This window comes from Macaca mulatta, chromosome 15 (assembly GCF_049350105.2).
Source record: "Macaca mulatta isolate MMU2019108-1 chromosome 15, T2T-MMU8v2.0, whole genome shotgun sequence".
Taxonomy (NCBI): Eukaryota; Metazoa; Chordata; class Mammalia; order Primates; family Cercopithecidae; genus Macaca; species Macaca mulatta.
This window is the reverse complement of record NC_133420.1, coordinates 19,034,075-19,047,548: the sequence shown is the minus strand read 5'-3', so window position 1 is coordinate 19,047,548 and position 13,474 is coordinate 19,034,075. Positions and strand designations below refer to the sequence as shown.

Sequence of the window (13,474 nt, the reverse complement as noted above, 5' to 3'; positions counted from 1 at the left end):
GGATAACAAAGGGTTTGACCCTTCCCAAAGGTCCAAAGACTGTCCCTGCCAAGGCCTGTCCCAACACCGCTGGTTACTCTCACTGCCTCGTGTTTTCCTTCCTTTTATGATTCTCTTTTTATTAATGTTCCTCTTTATTGTCCTCTTCCCCAGCTAGCCTGTAATGTGTGCATGGACAGGGACCATAGCGGTTTTGTCACTCTCTGTCCCTGGGGCCTAGCCCACAACACATAGCAGGCTCTCAATAGTGGGCCTTGGCTGCTTCTACTCCAGGGCTTACTGAAGAAACATGAAGCTTTTGAGACAGACTTCACCGTCCACAAAGATCGCGTGAATGACGTCTGCACCAATGGACAAGACCTCATTAAGAAGGTGAGTCCAGCCCATCGGTAAGACCTCCATCACCCACTGGGATACCCACATGTTGGTACCACAGAGGTTCCCCAAAGTTCACTTCCTGGGATGTTCAAACCAAGGTCTGCGTGAAAACCAGTAGCAATTCCATTCCTGTGTTTCGTGACAAGTTGAATGTTTCCCCCTTTTTAAAGCCAGTAAAGTTATTCTGCAGTGCTTATTTTTTCTGCGTTAAGCAACAGAGACACTGGCACTCCCAAATGCTGCTCTTAGTTTATTTCTCAAGCAGTACAATCTCTTTATAGGGACAGTAGAAAATGCAAATAAGCAAAGCATAAAATAAAAATTACCCATAAAACCCCACCCAGAGACTACACATTAGATCTTTGTGTCTTACCTGCCAGACCTTTTCTCTCCACAGGTATAGAGCTGCCAACTAGATCAAACAGCCCCAGAGATTCCCATTTAATAGGATCATATCACTCCATTAATTATCAAAAACCTGGAGCCTGTACAGGGCATTTTAGAAATGAATCTACTTCATTCGCGGCCCTTTTGGGAGAAAACAAAATAAAGGGACTTGGTGCTTTCCCAGCAACAGTGAAGCCACATCGTTCCCACATGGAAGCTCTAGACTGAAGGCTGTGCATCCATGGGTCTGGAATTTACCAGCAGTCACTCAGGTGCAGTGGCGCACCTGGAGTGCCTTAGGACAGAGGTGTTTTGTTTTTTTTTTTTGAGACGGAGTCTTGCTGAGTAGCCCAGGCTGGAGTGCAGGGGCACGATCTCGGCTCACTGCAAGCTCCGCCTCCCGGGTTCACGCCATTCTCCTGCCTCAGCCTCCCAAGTAGCTGGGACTACAGGCGCCCGCCACCACGCCCCACTAATTTTTTGTGTGTTTTTAGTAGAGATGGGGTTTCACCATGTTACCCAGGATGGTCTCGATCTCCTGACCTTATGATCCACCCGCCTTGGCCTCCCAAAGTGCTGGGAATACAGGCATGAGCCACCAAATCGGGCCAAGGACAGAGGTTTTAACAGCTTTGGTCTCCTGTCACACACACATCATGAGAAGGATTTCTCATCACAGAGGTTGCACTCAGCAGTCATGGCCTTGACACTAGGGTTTGATCCATAGGCAGCAACAATGTAGCTAAAATCCATTTCACTGGAGAGCTTTTTTTCCTTGCTCTGATCTGCAAATAAACTAGCACGAAACTAATTTCAGATACATGTGTAGATGTAGAGGTGTTTCCTGGGCACTTAACCCCCCAACACACACCCAGACAACATTCCCAGTTCTTCAAGCCAGGAGATCACCGGTGTGAGTGTCCTTCGGCCTTCTAGCAATGAGCCGGCTGCCTTTTTTTTTTTTTTTTTTTTTTTTGAGACGGAGTTTCACTCTTGTTGCCCAGGCTAGAGTGCAGTGGCGCGATCTTGGCTCACCACAACCTCCGCCTCCCAGGTTCAAGCGATTCTCCGGCCTCCGCCTCCCTAGTAGCTGGGATTACAGGCATGTGCCACCACGCCCAGCTAATTTTGTATTTTTAGTAAAGACGGGGTTTCTCCATGTTGGTCAGGCTGGTCTCAAACTCCCGACCTCAGGTGATCTGTCCGCCTTGGCCTCCCAAAGTGCTGGGATTACAGGCGTGAGTCACCGTGCCCGGCCAGCGAGCCAGCTGCTTTGTCCTCAGCAACAGCCTGTTTCCTCCTTGAATTTCTCTTTCAATTCTTTTTTCTTTTTCTTTTTCCCCTTTTCACAGATGTTAAAGAATTTCTCTTTAAATTTAATGTGACTTGTAGTATGTTGTTTTTTTTTTTTAATTTTATGTATTTTTTTAAAATTTTATTTATTTTAATTTTATTTATTTATTTATTTTAGACAGAGTCTCGCTGTGTCGCCCAGGCTGGAGTGCACTGGCGCAATCTTGCCTCACTGCCACCGCCACCTCCTGGGTTCAAGTGACTCTCCTGCCTCAGCCTCCTGAGTAGCTGGGGTTACAGGCGCCCACCACCACTCCCGGCTAATTTTTGTATTTTTATTAGGGACAGAGTTTCACCATGTTGGTTAGGCAGGTCTCGGACTCCTGACCTCATAATCAGCCTGCCTCGGCCTCTCAAAGTGCTGGGATTACAGGTGTGAGCTACCGCACCCAACCAATTTTTTTATTTTTATTTTTTGAGATGGAGTCTCACTCTTGTCACCCAGGCTGGAGTGTAATGACGTGATCGTGGCTCATTGCAGCCTCTGCCTCCCAGGTTTCAGCAGTTCTCCCACCTGAGCCTCCCTAGTTAGCTGGGACCACAGGTGGGTGCCACCACACCTGGCTTCTTTTCTTTTCTTTCTTTTTTTTTTTTTTTTTTAGACTGGGTCTCACTGTGTTGCCCAGGCTGGTCTCCAACTCCTGGGCTCAAGCGATTCTCTCGCCTCGTGCTGAGATTACAGGAGTGAGCCACTGCACCCAGCCCTATATGTGTAGTATTTTTTTTTTTTTTTTTTTTTGAGATGGAGTCTCGCTCTGTCACCCAGGCTGGAGTGCAGTGGCCTGATCTCGGCTCACTGCAAGCTCCGCCCCCCAGGTTCATGCCATTCTCCTGCCTCAGCCTCCCGAGTAGCTGGGACTACAGGTGTCCGCCACCTCGCCCGGCTAGTTTTTTGTATTTTTTTTAAGTAGAGACGGGGTTTCACCGTGTTAGCCAGGATGGTCTCGATCTCCTGACCTCGTGATCCGCCCGTCTCGGCCTCCCAAAGTGCTGGGATTACAGGCTTGAGCCACCGCGCCCGGCCTATATGTGTAGTATTTTAAGTGATAATATTCAATTTTTTTCTATCAAAAATAATACTAGTGAATATATCATTGTAACTTCAAATTTCAGCCCATTCCTTTTTTTTTTTTTTTTTGAAACAGTCTTGCTCTGTTGCCCAGGCTGGGTGCAGTGGCACAGTCTCAGCTCACTGCAGTCTCCGCCTCCCAGGTTCAAGCAGTTCTTATCCCTCAGCCTCCTGGGTCGCTGGAATTACAGATGCGCGCCACCATATCTGCCTTTTTTTCTTTTTTTTTTTTTTTTGTATTTTTTAGAAGAGACAGGGTTTCACCATATTGGCCAGGCTGGTCTTGAACTCCTGGCCTCAAGTGATCGGCGTACCTCAGCCTCCCAGAGTGCTAGGATTACAGGTGTTAGCCACTGTGCCTGGCCCATATTTCTTTAGAATTAATTCCTAGGACTGGCCGGGCACTGTGGCTCACACCTGTAATCCCAGCACTTTGGGAGGCCGAGGTGGGCAGATCACCTGAGGTCAGGAGCTCGAGACCAGCCTGGCCAACATGGTGAAACCCCATCTCTACTAAAAATAAAAAATTAGCTGGGCATGGTGGTGTTCTCCCGTAGTCCCAGCTACTCGGGAGGCTGAGGCAGGAGAATCTCTTGAACCCGGGAGGCGGAGGTTGCAGTGAGCTGAGATCATGTCACTGCACTCCAGCCTGGGCGACAGAGTGAAACTCCGTGTCAAAAAACAAAAAAAGAATTCCTAAAAGTAGAATTGCCAGTACAGTGTATTCATCTGAAGCCTTTGACTGTGTTGCTCTTACAAAAGCCTCACCTATCATTGTTTACCCAGCAGTGGACAGGGGAGCAAGTGGCCCATTTTATAGAAGTTTAGAGCCTTTCCAGGGAGGGCATAGTCAGGTAACCACAGCAGGTGAGGCTGACCAGTGTGTGCCTCTCTCCATGGCCTAGAACAATCACCATGAGGAGAACATATCTTCAAAGATGAAGGGCCTGAATGGGAAAGTGTCAGACCTGGAGAAAGCTGCAGCCCAGAGGAAGGCGAAGCTGGATGAGAACTCGGCCTTCCTTCAGTTCAACTGGAAGGCGGACGTGGTGGAGTCCTGGATCGGTGAGCACTGTCGGAAAGGCCCAGAAGAGCCTTCCCAGAGCTGCTCTTTGTCTCCTTCCATGTCATTGGTTTTCTTCTTCAGAGAAGAAACTGATCAATTGTGGGCATGGCAGAGAACCTACTACCAGGGTAGACCACTGACTGCCAGCTAGGAGGAGACAGTGTCCTGAGGCCAGAGCTGCCGGAACTGGGCTGGCACCAGGGTTAATAAAAGCCTGTAAATGCTGCTGCAAGCAGAGATGGCATAATGTGACGTCATGACATGAACAGAGTGGGCACAGCAAAGGCACCACTAGCTGCCCTGGTCGGGCACCACCCAGCTCCTGGGTGAGGGGAAACTGGGTCCTGATATCGGGGTCCCCGTGTCCTGGGTAGTCCTGGGTTGTAATAATAGAAAGTGAACTAGAGAACAGGCTACAAGGAGCTCCTCATGGCACAGATGGCGGCCAGGCCTGGGTGCAGGGAGGGGCCCGCTAATGTGGGTTCTGAGGCTGCAGTTAGGAATATTGGAATTTATGTGTACACAAAAAATGGTTTGTCTGGGTTTTGGCTTTTTTCTTTTGTAATCCATCTCACTCCACTGAGGAGGGTGGTATATTTTCCACACTTGGTTTTCTAGGTGAAAAGGAGAACAGCTTGAAGACAGATGACTATGGCCGAGACCTGTCTTCTGTGCAGACGCTCCTCACCAAACAGGTCTGCCCTGCCCCTTCATTGGTTGAAATGTATGCAAATAGCATCTCCTGCGAGATGACTGGGGACGGCTTTCACTGACGCATTTAACTATCTTCTATTAGCCCCTGGGGATCAGCAGGATAAAGATCCTGTCCTGGTCCTCAGAGAGCTTCCAGACTAACTGGGGAAGCAAACACAGAACCAGGCATCTCTGCAGCAGCCTGCTGGGTACTGATGGGATGGGCACTGCAGGGGCACTCCCTCAGTTCTCAGCAGGCGAGGGTTGAAGGGGCAAGCCCTCCTAAGCGAAATCATGAGGGGTGAATGAAAACGGTCAGGGAGAGAGGCAGGGCGAGTGTTCTAGGCAGAGCTGGCAGGGACCCCTGGGGCAGAAGAGCTGAAGGCTGGGGTCAGGGAGGTGGGAGAAGGCTGCCGCAGTGATCTGCGGGCTGAAGGAGAGCAGGAAAGGGGGCGTGTGTGACCCAGTATCAGCAGTGTCCAGGCAGACAGTTTGGCTTGGGCATCTGGGGGACATGCTGGCGCCATCTGAGTCGAGGCACCTAGGAAGAGCTAGTTCCAGTCTTGTGGAGTCACCACAAATTGGCTTGTCACTCCTTGTTCAGGAAACTTTTGATGCTGGCCTCCAGGCCTTCCAGCAGGAAGGCATTGCCAACATCACTGCCCTCAAAGATCAACTTCTTGCTGCCAAGCATGTTCAGTCCAAGGCCATCGAGGCCCGGCACGCCTCCCTCATGAAAAGGTGGAGCCAGCTTCTGGCCAACTCAGCCACCCGCAAGAAGAAGCTTCTGGAGGCTCAGAGTCACTTCCGCAAGGTGAGGATGGGGCCACGTGAAGCTTAGCTGGCCCACAGCTCAGGGAAGGAAGCCCACCTTCTGTCTGCCCAACTCTGCCCCTCCCCCGTGAGGAAGCTGTGAGCTCAGTGCAGAGCTTTCGAACATGGGTGTGGCGTCAGTTAAAACCAAGGCAAATGAGAGGGCCATGTGAGATCGACATTCAGAAGCACGCAGGACAGACTGAAGACAAGGGCAAAGGGTAGGAAGGGGAAAAAAGGCTGGTGAAGACTTGAAGAAGGGGGAGCAGGAGACAGGAGCAGAGGGGAGCTGTGTGCGCCTCTGATTCCCAGGAACCGCCCCACACCCCACCTGCTGCACTGGGTCGGCATGTCCAGCCCTGACGACTCCGCTAACTCAGTCACTTCTGCTTCCAGGTGGAGGACCTCTTCCTGACCTTTGCCAAAAAGGCTTCTGCCTTCAACAGCTGGTTTGAAAATGCAGAGGAGGACTTAACAGACCCTGTGCGCTGCAACTCCTTGGAAGAAATCAAAGCTTTGCGTGAGGCCCACGACGCCTTCCGCTCCTCCCTCAGCTCTGCCCAGGCCGACTTCAATCAGCTGGCCGAGCTGGACCGCCAGATCAAGAGCTTCCGTGTAGCCTCCAACCCCTACACCTGGTTCACCATGGAGGCCCTGGAGGAGACCTGGAGGAACCTACAGAAGATCATCAAGGTACACCTCCCGCTGCCCTCAGGAGCTGCTCAGCCTCCCAGAGCCCTTGCTGGGCCCTGCTCAGAGCCCACACTGAGTAACGACAGGACAGGGCAGGAGGAAGGAGCATGGTTTCATCAGAAGTTTCCATTTCTTTCTGTTTTCTTGAGACAGGGTCTCTATCACCTAGACTGCAGTGCAGTGGTGCCAACATGGCTCCCTGTAGCCTCAGCCTCCCAGGCTCAGGTGGTCCTCTTTCCTGAGCCTCTTAAATAACTGGGACTACAAGCACATGCCACCACGCCTGGCTAATTATTTTAATTTTTGTAGACAGGGTGTTGCCATGTTGCCCAGGCTGGTCTTGAACTTCTGGCCTCAAGCAGTCCTCCTGCCCAGGCCTCCCAAAGTGCTGGGATTACAGGTGTGAGCCACTGTACCCAGCCAGAAGTTTCCAGTTTCCTTTTTTTTTTTGAGACAGAGTCTCAAAGGCTGGAGTGCAGTGGCCGGATCTCAGCTCACTGCAAGCTCCGCCTCCCGGGTTCACGCCATTCTCCTGCCTCAGCCTCCCGAGTAGCTGGGACTACAGGCGCCCGCCACCTCACCTGGCTAGTTTTTTTTTTTATTTTTTAGTAGAGACGGGGTTTCACCGTGTTAGCCAGGATGGTCTTGATCTCCTGACCTCGTGATCCGCCCGTCTCGGCCTCCCAAAGTGCTGGGATTACAGGCGTGAGCCACCGCGCCCGGCCAGAAGTTTCCATTTCTGACAGTCCAGCAACTCCCTGCTTGACTGGCCAGTCGCTTCCCCGCCAGGTCCACCCCTTCCTGAAGCACCTGGGGGGTGGGAACAGAGAAAGAACTACCAAGTGCTCTGAGCCGGCCTCATGTCTCCCAGCCTCCTTCCCCTCTCATCTTTGGGGAGGTTCCTTGCAGGGAGGCCACCTCCATCCATCCTGAGCCCATCTGTGAAGGAGGGGCTGGTGTCACTGCCACAGCAGTGCATAGCATCTGCCCCCCTTTGGCCCTCAGGAGAGGGAGCTGGAGCTGCAAAAGGAACAGCGGCGGCAGGAGGAGAACGACAAGCTGCGCCAGGAGTTTGCCCAGCACGCCAATGCCTTCCACCAGTGGATCCAAGAGACCAGGTGCCAGCCCTCTGGGGCCAGGGGGCAGCAGCATGTCCCTGCTATGCTTAAGCCCTGGAGAGCCTCCAGCCCCAAGGAGGTGGGGGTGCTTTGTTTAAAACCAGAGGCAGCCTGGGAATAAAGCTGGGCTGGCAATGCCTGGTCGTGTTTGGAGCCGGGAGTGGGAGCATAGGTAGAGCAGCCTCCCAGTGCTGCATGTCCCAGAGACCAAGTTGCTGGAGCTCCTGGATTGAGTGGGGCCACACAGGGTGTGTGATCAGCCCCAGCAGTGATTTGGCGACAGACGATGCAGGGTCTATGCATTGAGTACTGATGTTGTTGCTTTTGTTTTCCTTTCTTTCTTTTGTCTTCTCTCTGTCCCCCACCTCCCGATTGCTGCTGTTGTCCGGATACCACCTTGTCTCCTGGCTGCTTGGATCTGCTCTCCACAGGACATACCTCCTCGATGGGTTAATATTGTTTTCTTCCTTCTCCGGGCTTGTCGTGTGGGGTCTCGTGCGCTTGCCCCTCTGCCCTTGTCCTGTAGCCTGGCTTGTGGAGGATCCCGGGATGGGCCTTCCTGCTCAGGGCAGGCTGCACTTCCCCTTCCACCTTTCCCGTCACCTGACAAGGAGCGTGTTCCTTGCCCCATAGCCCATGGTCCCGGGTCCCCGATAGAGCCTTCAAGCCAGAGGGAGCTACCCTTGCCTCACTGAGTGATTCCAAGGGCTCACTTTGGGTAGTGAAGGTGATGAAGCACGAAGGCCAGAGCTGGAGTCCAGGGGCCCTGAGAACCCCCGCGCCTGTCCAGTCCCCGGGGTCTGTTGGGCTCTCAGCGCTGCTTCCGCAGCGTGTCCAACAGTGGTCAGTGGGCATGAAGCAGATGGCAATGTTGGGGGCTCAGGCAGGGTACAGTAAGTTCACAGCTGAGAAGGGCTGGGCACTGACACCTCCCAAGTAGCTGAGGCTGCCACTTGACTTTCCTGGGGTCAGGAAGGGTAAGAACTGTCCGCCCTAATAGAAGGCAAAAATGCCCCCGTTATGATGTGATAGACAGGACGTGGGAGGAGCAGAGCTGTCCCACCCAGTCCCAGTGGGGGCTTCTCTGCTCAGCCTGGGGCCTCTCCCTGGGCGGGTCACCTTTGTCATCTGCCAAGCCCGCTGTGAAAGCCAGGGCTGGTGGGACTGGAGTGGCTTAGCCTGCACTCCTGAGGCTCAGCACACAGGCATATCAAGCCTGTATAGGCGGCCAGGAGAAAAATAGACCCCTCCAGCCGGGCCACACATTCTGATGGCAGAGCAGCTGGGGATGTAGGGATCGCAGTTTCCGGCCTGTGCCCGTAGGACACCCTGGCCACCTGACTCCCCTCCCTGCCCCATGGCTGTGTCTGCTGGTCTTGTTCTTGTCTCCATGAGGTCATGAGGTGCCACGCTCCCCTCACCTTATGGCTCCTTCCAAGCCCTGCCCTTCTTGCCCATTCCTAGTGTGAGGTGCCTGGGGTGAGCCATTGGGCCTGCTGCCTCCAGGTACCCGCCAGGCACCAGGTTGCCCTTGCCTGCGCCCTGCCAGCTTGGGCCTTGTATGTCTGTTGCAGTGTGCTCTTGCCTCCCCTCCCTTTGGTGTATTCATTTGGTTTCTTTTCTTTGACTAGCATAGCATATCGTCGAGTCATTCGTGTCTATCAGTATGAAGTTGGGGATGATCTGTCTGGAAGGTTTTTCTCCTTATTTCTCTTCTTACCTCACTGTGGCTTTACTGATGCACTCTTGACATCCCCAGGCGGCTCCACCCTGACTAACCTGCCGCCCTCGGCCGCTTGGGAAGGAGGGGTCTGTCCTCCCACTGCACCGGCACCCAGCCTCCTGCCCCCAGGTCCTGGGGGGCATTTTCCCCGGGGGGACATGGCGTGACTGTGAGTCTGACCTGCTGGGGTAGGAGGAAGCCTGGTGCCTTGCCTTGCTAGAGCACTTTGAACTTGGGGAGATTGCAGAGCTAACCCCAGCTCACTGGGTTTTAAAAGGGTAGGCTGGGGCGAATGTGGGTACAGGGGAGCTTGGGCTAAAACCCCACCAAGGCCATACACCCTGTGTGAATCCATCCTTGCACGTCCCTAACTTGTTTGTCGTCTTTGTTTACTGGTAGCCTCTGTGACCTGGCACTGTGTTCTCTTGGGAAGGAGCTTCCCCAAAGCCCATCTGCTCTCAGAACTTGATCCTAGAGAGGAGGCTGCCTCCCTGACTGTGTCTAGAGGATGAAACCGGGATCTGGGGCTTAGTCACAGCCATCCCTCCTTTTGGCACAGTTGGTTGTGATCTCCCAGCACTCCACTTGTGTCCTTTGTCTGCAGGGTCGTGCTCTCATTCCCCCTAGAATGGGGCTCCCTCCTCAGGAACCTTGCCAGGACACTCCAGGGTTTCTATGGGGAGGCTGTCAGGTTCTCAGCCTCCCCTCTGCCCTGAGGTCTCCCGTCTGTCAGGTGTCAGGGTGTCCCATCCCCTCCAACGCTGCAGAGAGGATGCCCAGACAGGCTTGCAGCTGCCCTGTACCCATGGGGGAATTTAAACTCCATTCCTGAGTCATCCTGGCCTTGGGAGCAAGACGAGTGGGCTCAGCCCTAGCCCACACCAAGGCAGCAGCTTCCCATCTCTAAAATGGGAGAAATGCTCCCTGCCCTCCCTGGATTCCTGGGGCCCATTAGATAAAGATGGCCAATTGCAGTTAGGTTCAGTTCCCTTAAAAGGAATGTGAGGTTGCCAGGCACTGCTCTGAGAGAAGGTTCATTCTGAGCTCTCGGCCAGCTGGGAGCAGGCCCTTTTCCTTACTGTCCTTCTGTGTCTAGGTCCTGCATGGTGGAGGAGTCGGGGACCCTCGAATCCCAGCTTGAAGCTACCAAAGTAAGTGCCCATGGGGCTGTGGCCCAGCAGAGACCCCTCACCCAGCCACCCCCCAGGCTACCCCTTCCCTTCCTGGTTTAAAGTCAGGAACCAGATGTGCTATTGTACTCTTTTTTTTTTTTTTTTTTTGAGACGGAGTCTTGCTCTGTCACCCAGGCTGGAGTGCAGTGGCCGGATCTCAGCTCACTGCAAGCTCCGCCTCCCGGGTTTACGCCATTCTCCTGCCTCAGCCTCCCGAGTAGCTGGGACTACAGGCGCCCGCCACCGCGCCCGGCTAGTTTTTTGTATTTTTAGTAGAGACGGGGTTTCACCATGTTAGCCAGGATGGTCTCGATCTCCTGAGCTCGTGATCCGCCCGCCTCGGCCTCCCAAAGTGCTGGGATTACAGGCTTGAGCCACCGCGCCCGGCCTATTGTACTCTTTTCCCTTGGTCTAAAGCAGTCTAGGGCTCTTCTCTCTCTCTTCTTTTTTCTTTCTTTCTTCATGGAGTCTCATTCTGCCGCCCAGGCTGGAGTGCAGTGGTGCGATCTTGACTCACTGCAACCTCCATCTCCTGGGTTCAAGCGATTCCCCTGCCTCAGCCGCTCCCAAACAGCTGGACTACAGATGTGCCAGCACGCCTGGCGAATTTGTGTTTCTTTTTAATTATCCTTTGAGATGGAGTTTCACTCTTGTTGCCCAGGCTGGAGTGCAGTGGGCATGATCTTGGCTCATTGCAACCTCCACCTCCTGGGTTCAAGTGATCCTCCTGCCTCAACCTCCCAAGTAGCTGGGATTACAGGCGCCCACCACCACACCTGGGCTGTTTTTGTATTTTTTGTAGAGACAGGGTTTCATCATGTTGGCCAGGCAGACTGGTCTCAAACTCCTGACCTCAGGTGATCTATCTGCCTTAGCCTCCCAAAGTGCTGGAATTAAGCGTGAGCCACCACACCTGGCATAATTTTTATGTTTTTAGTAGAGACAGTGTTTTGCCATATTGGCCAGGATGGAGTTGCCATCCAACTCCTGATCTCCAGTGATCTGTCCGCCTCGGCCTCCCAAAGTGCTGGGATTATAGGCGTGAGCCACCACTCCCTACCGAGGGCTCTTCACTTTCTAAAGAAAGTCTGGGGCTGGGTGTGGTGACTCACGCCTGTAATCCCAGCACTTTGGGAAGCTGAGGCGGGTGGATTGCTTGAAGTCAGGAGTTCGAGACCAGCTTGGCCAACATGGTGAAACCCCATCTCTACTGAAAATACTAAATATTAGCTGGGTGTGGTGGCAGGCACCTGTAATCCCAGCTACTCAGGAGGCTAAGGTAAGAGAATCACTTGATTCTGGGATGCAGAGGTTGCAGTGACCCGAGATCAGGCCATTGCACTCCAACCTGGGTGACAAGAACGAAACTCCATCTGAAAAAAAATTAAGTCTTTGGGCACAGTGGCCCACACCTGCCCCAAGTCCAGCATGGGCAATGTAGCCAGACCTTGTCTTAAAAATAAGGCTGGGTGTGGTGGCTCATGCCTGTAATCCCAGAACTTTGGGTAGGCCAAGACAGGCAGATCACTTGAGCCTAGAAGTTCAAGACCAGCCTGGTCAATGCAGTGAAACTTCACTTCTACTAAAAATACAAAAATTTGGGTGGGTGTGGTGGTGGGCACCTGTAATTCCAGCTACTCAGGAGACTGAGGCAGGAGAATCACTTGGACCCGGGTGGTTGCAGTGAGCTGAGATTACCCCACTGCACTCTAGCCTAGGTGACGGAGTGAGACTCCATCTCAAAAAAAAATTAAAAATCTTTGGCCATTGCTTCCTGGAGTCCTCACCGCACTTATCCTCAGTGTGCACTGCCCCCTGGCAGGTCTACCAGCTGCTTTAGAACCCTCACATTGAAAGTCTCTCCTCCTGCTGAGGTGGTTGGGGTTTCTTCAGCTTCACCCCATCCCACTATTCCTATTCTAAAATGTTCTTGTTTTAAGAGGTCTCAGGCCAGGCCTGAAGCAGGAACCAGAGGGCAGTAAGTGGCTCCTGGGCTGGTGACTAAGCTGAGGGCCCCTGTCTGAGCATCTGTGCTCCCCGCCCCTGCAGCGCAAACACCAGGAAATCCGAGCCATGAGAAGTCAGCTCAAAAAGATTGAGGACCTGGGGGCCGCCATGGAGGAGGCCCTCATCCTGGACAACAAGTACACGGAGCACAGCACCGTGGGCCTGGCCCAGCAGTGGGACCAACTGGACCAGCTGGGCATGCGCATGCAGCACAACCTGGAGCAGCAGATCCAGGCCAGGTACCCGGGAGGGCTGTGGGCCAGGTTCAGCCTGGAGCCCAGGGAGGAAAAGACATGGTCACCTGCTGTGTAGAGGGTCTGCTCCCTAATTTCTGTTCTTCTTTCAGGAACACAACAGGTGTCACTGAGGAGGCCCTCAAAGAATTCAGCATGATGTTTAAGTGAGTTCAGCCCCACTCGCCCTGGCTGGGTGGGGGGTGTTCGGCAGCAGGGCTGTGTGCTGAGCTGCCCTCGGCTTTGTACTGCAGACACTTTGACAAGGACAAGTCTGGCAGGCTGAACCATCAGGAGTTCAAATCTTGCCTGCGCTCCCTGGGCTATGACCTGCCCATGGTGGAGGAAGGGGAACCTGACCCTGAGTTCGAGGCAATCCTGGACACGGTGGATCCAAACAGGTAAGCCTTAAGCCGGGTGCTGTGAGCCTGCACCCTGAGCACCCACCTGCCCTCCCTGCTCAGGCTCTTGCTCCTCCTCTCCTAGAGATGGCCACGTCTCCCTGCAAGAATACATGGCTTTCATGATCAGCCGTGAAACCGAGAACGTCAAGTCCAGTGAGGAGATCGAGAGCGCCTTCCGGGCCCTCAGCTCAGAGGGAAAGCCTTACGTGACCAAGGAGGAACTCTACCAGGTATGGGCCTCAGGAGGTGGGTGAAGAGGTGTCCTTTGGAAAACTAAAGCCACATTTGTGGCAGAGCCGAGTCTGGGGCAACAGGCCCTGTGCTGGGTACAGTTTTCTCCCCATTTACAAATCAAACCCAGTATG

General features: G+C 53.4%; 1 protein-coding gene across 23 annotated transcripts in view; it reads left to right on the top strand.

The window, feature by feature from the left end:
• SPTAN1 (spectrin alpha, non-erythrocytic 1) overlaps positions 1 to 13,474 on the top strand; it is an 85,757-nt gene that overhangs the window by 71,709 nt on the left and 574 nt on the right. For 8 of the 23 annotated variants that reach the window (XM_015116634.3, XM_028834421.2, XM_015116630.3 and 5 more), the window contains 12 exon segments: positions 274 to 372; positions 4,093 to 4,252; positions 4,872 to 4,948; positions 5,551 to 5,760; positions 6,156 to 6,452; positions 7,458 to 7,570; positions 8,002 to 8,019; positions 10,390 to 10,444; positions 12,515 to 12,711; positions 12,819 to 12,872; positions 12,960 to 13,106; positions 13,192 to 13,339. In XM_015116634.3, the coding sequence (XP_014972120.2) occupies positions 274 to 372; positions 4,093 to 4,252; positions 4,872 to 4,948; positions 5,551 to 5,760; positions 6,156 to 6,452; positions 7,458 to 7,570; positions 8,002 to 8,019; positions 10,390 to 10,444; positions 12,515 to 12,711; positions 12,819 to 12,872; positions 12,960 to 13,106; positions 13,192 to 13,339 (1,575 nt within the window). 23 annotated transcript variants of the gene reach the window in all.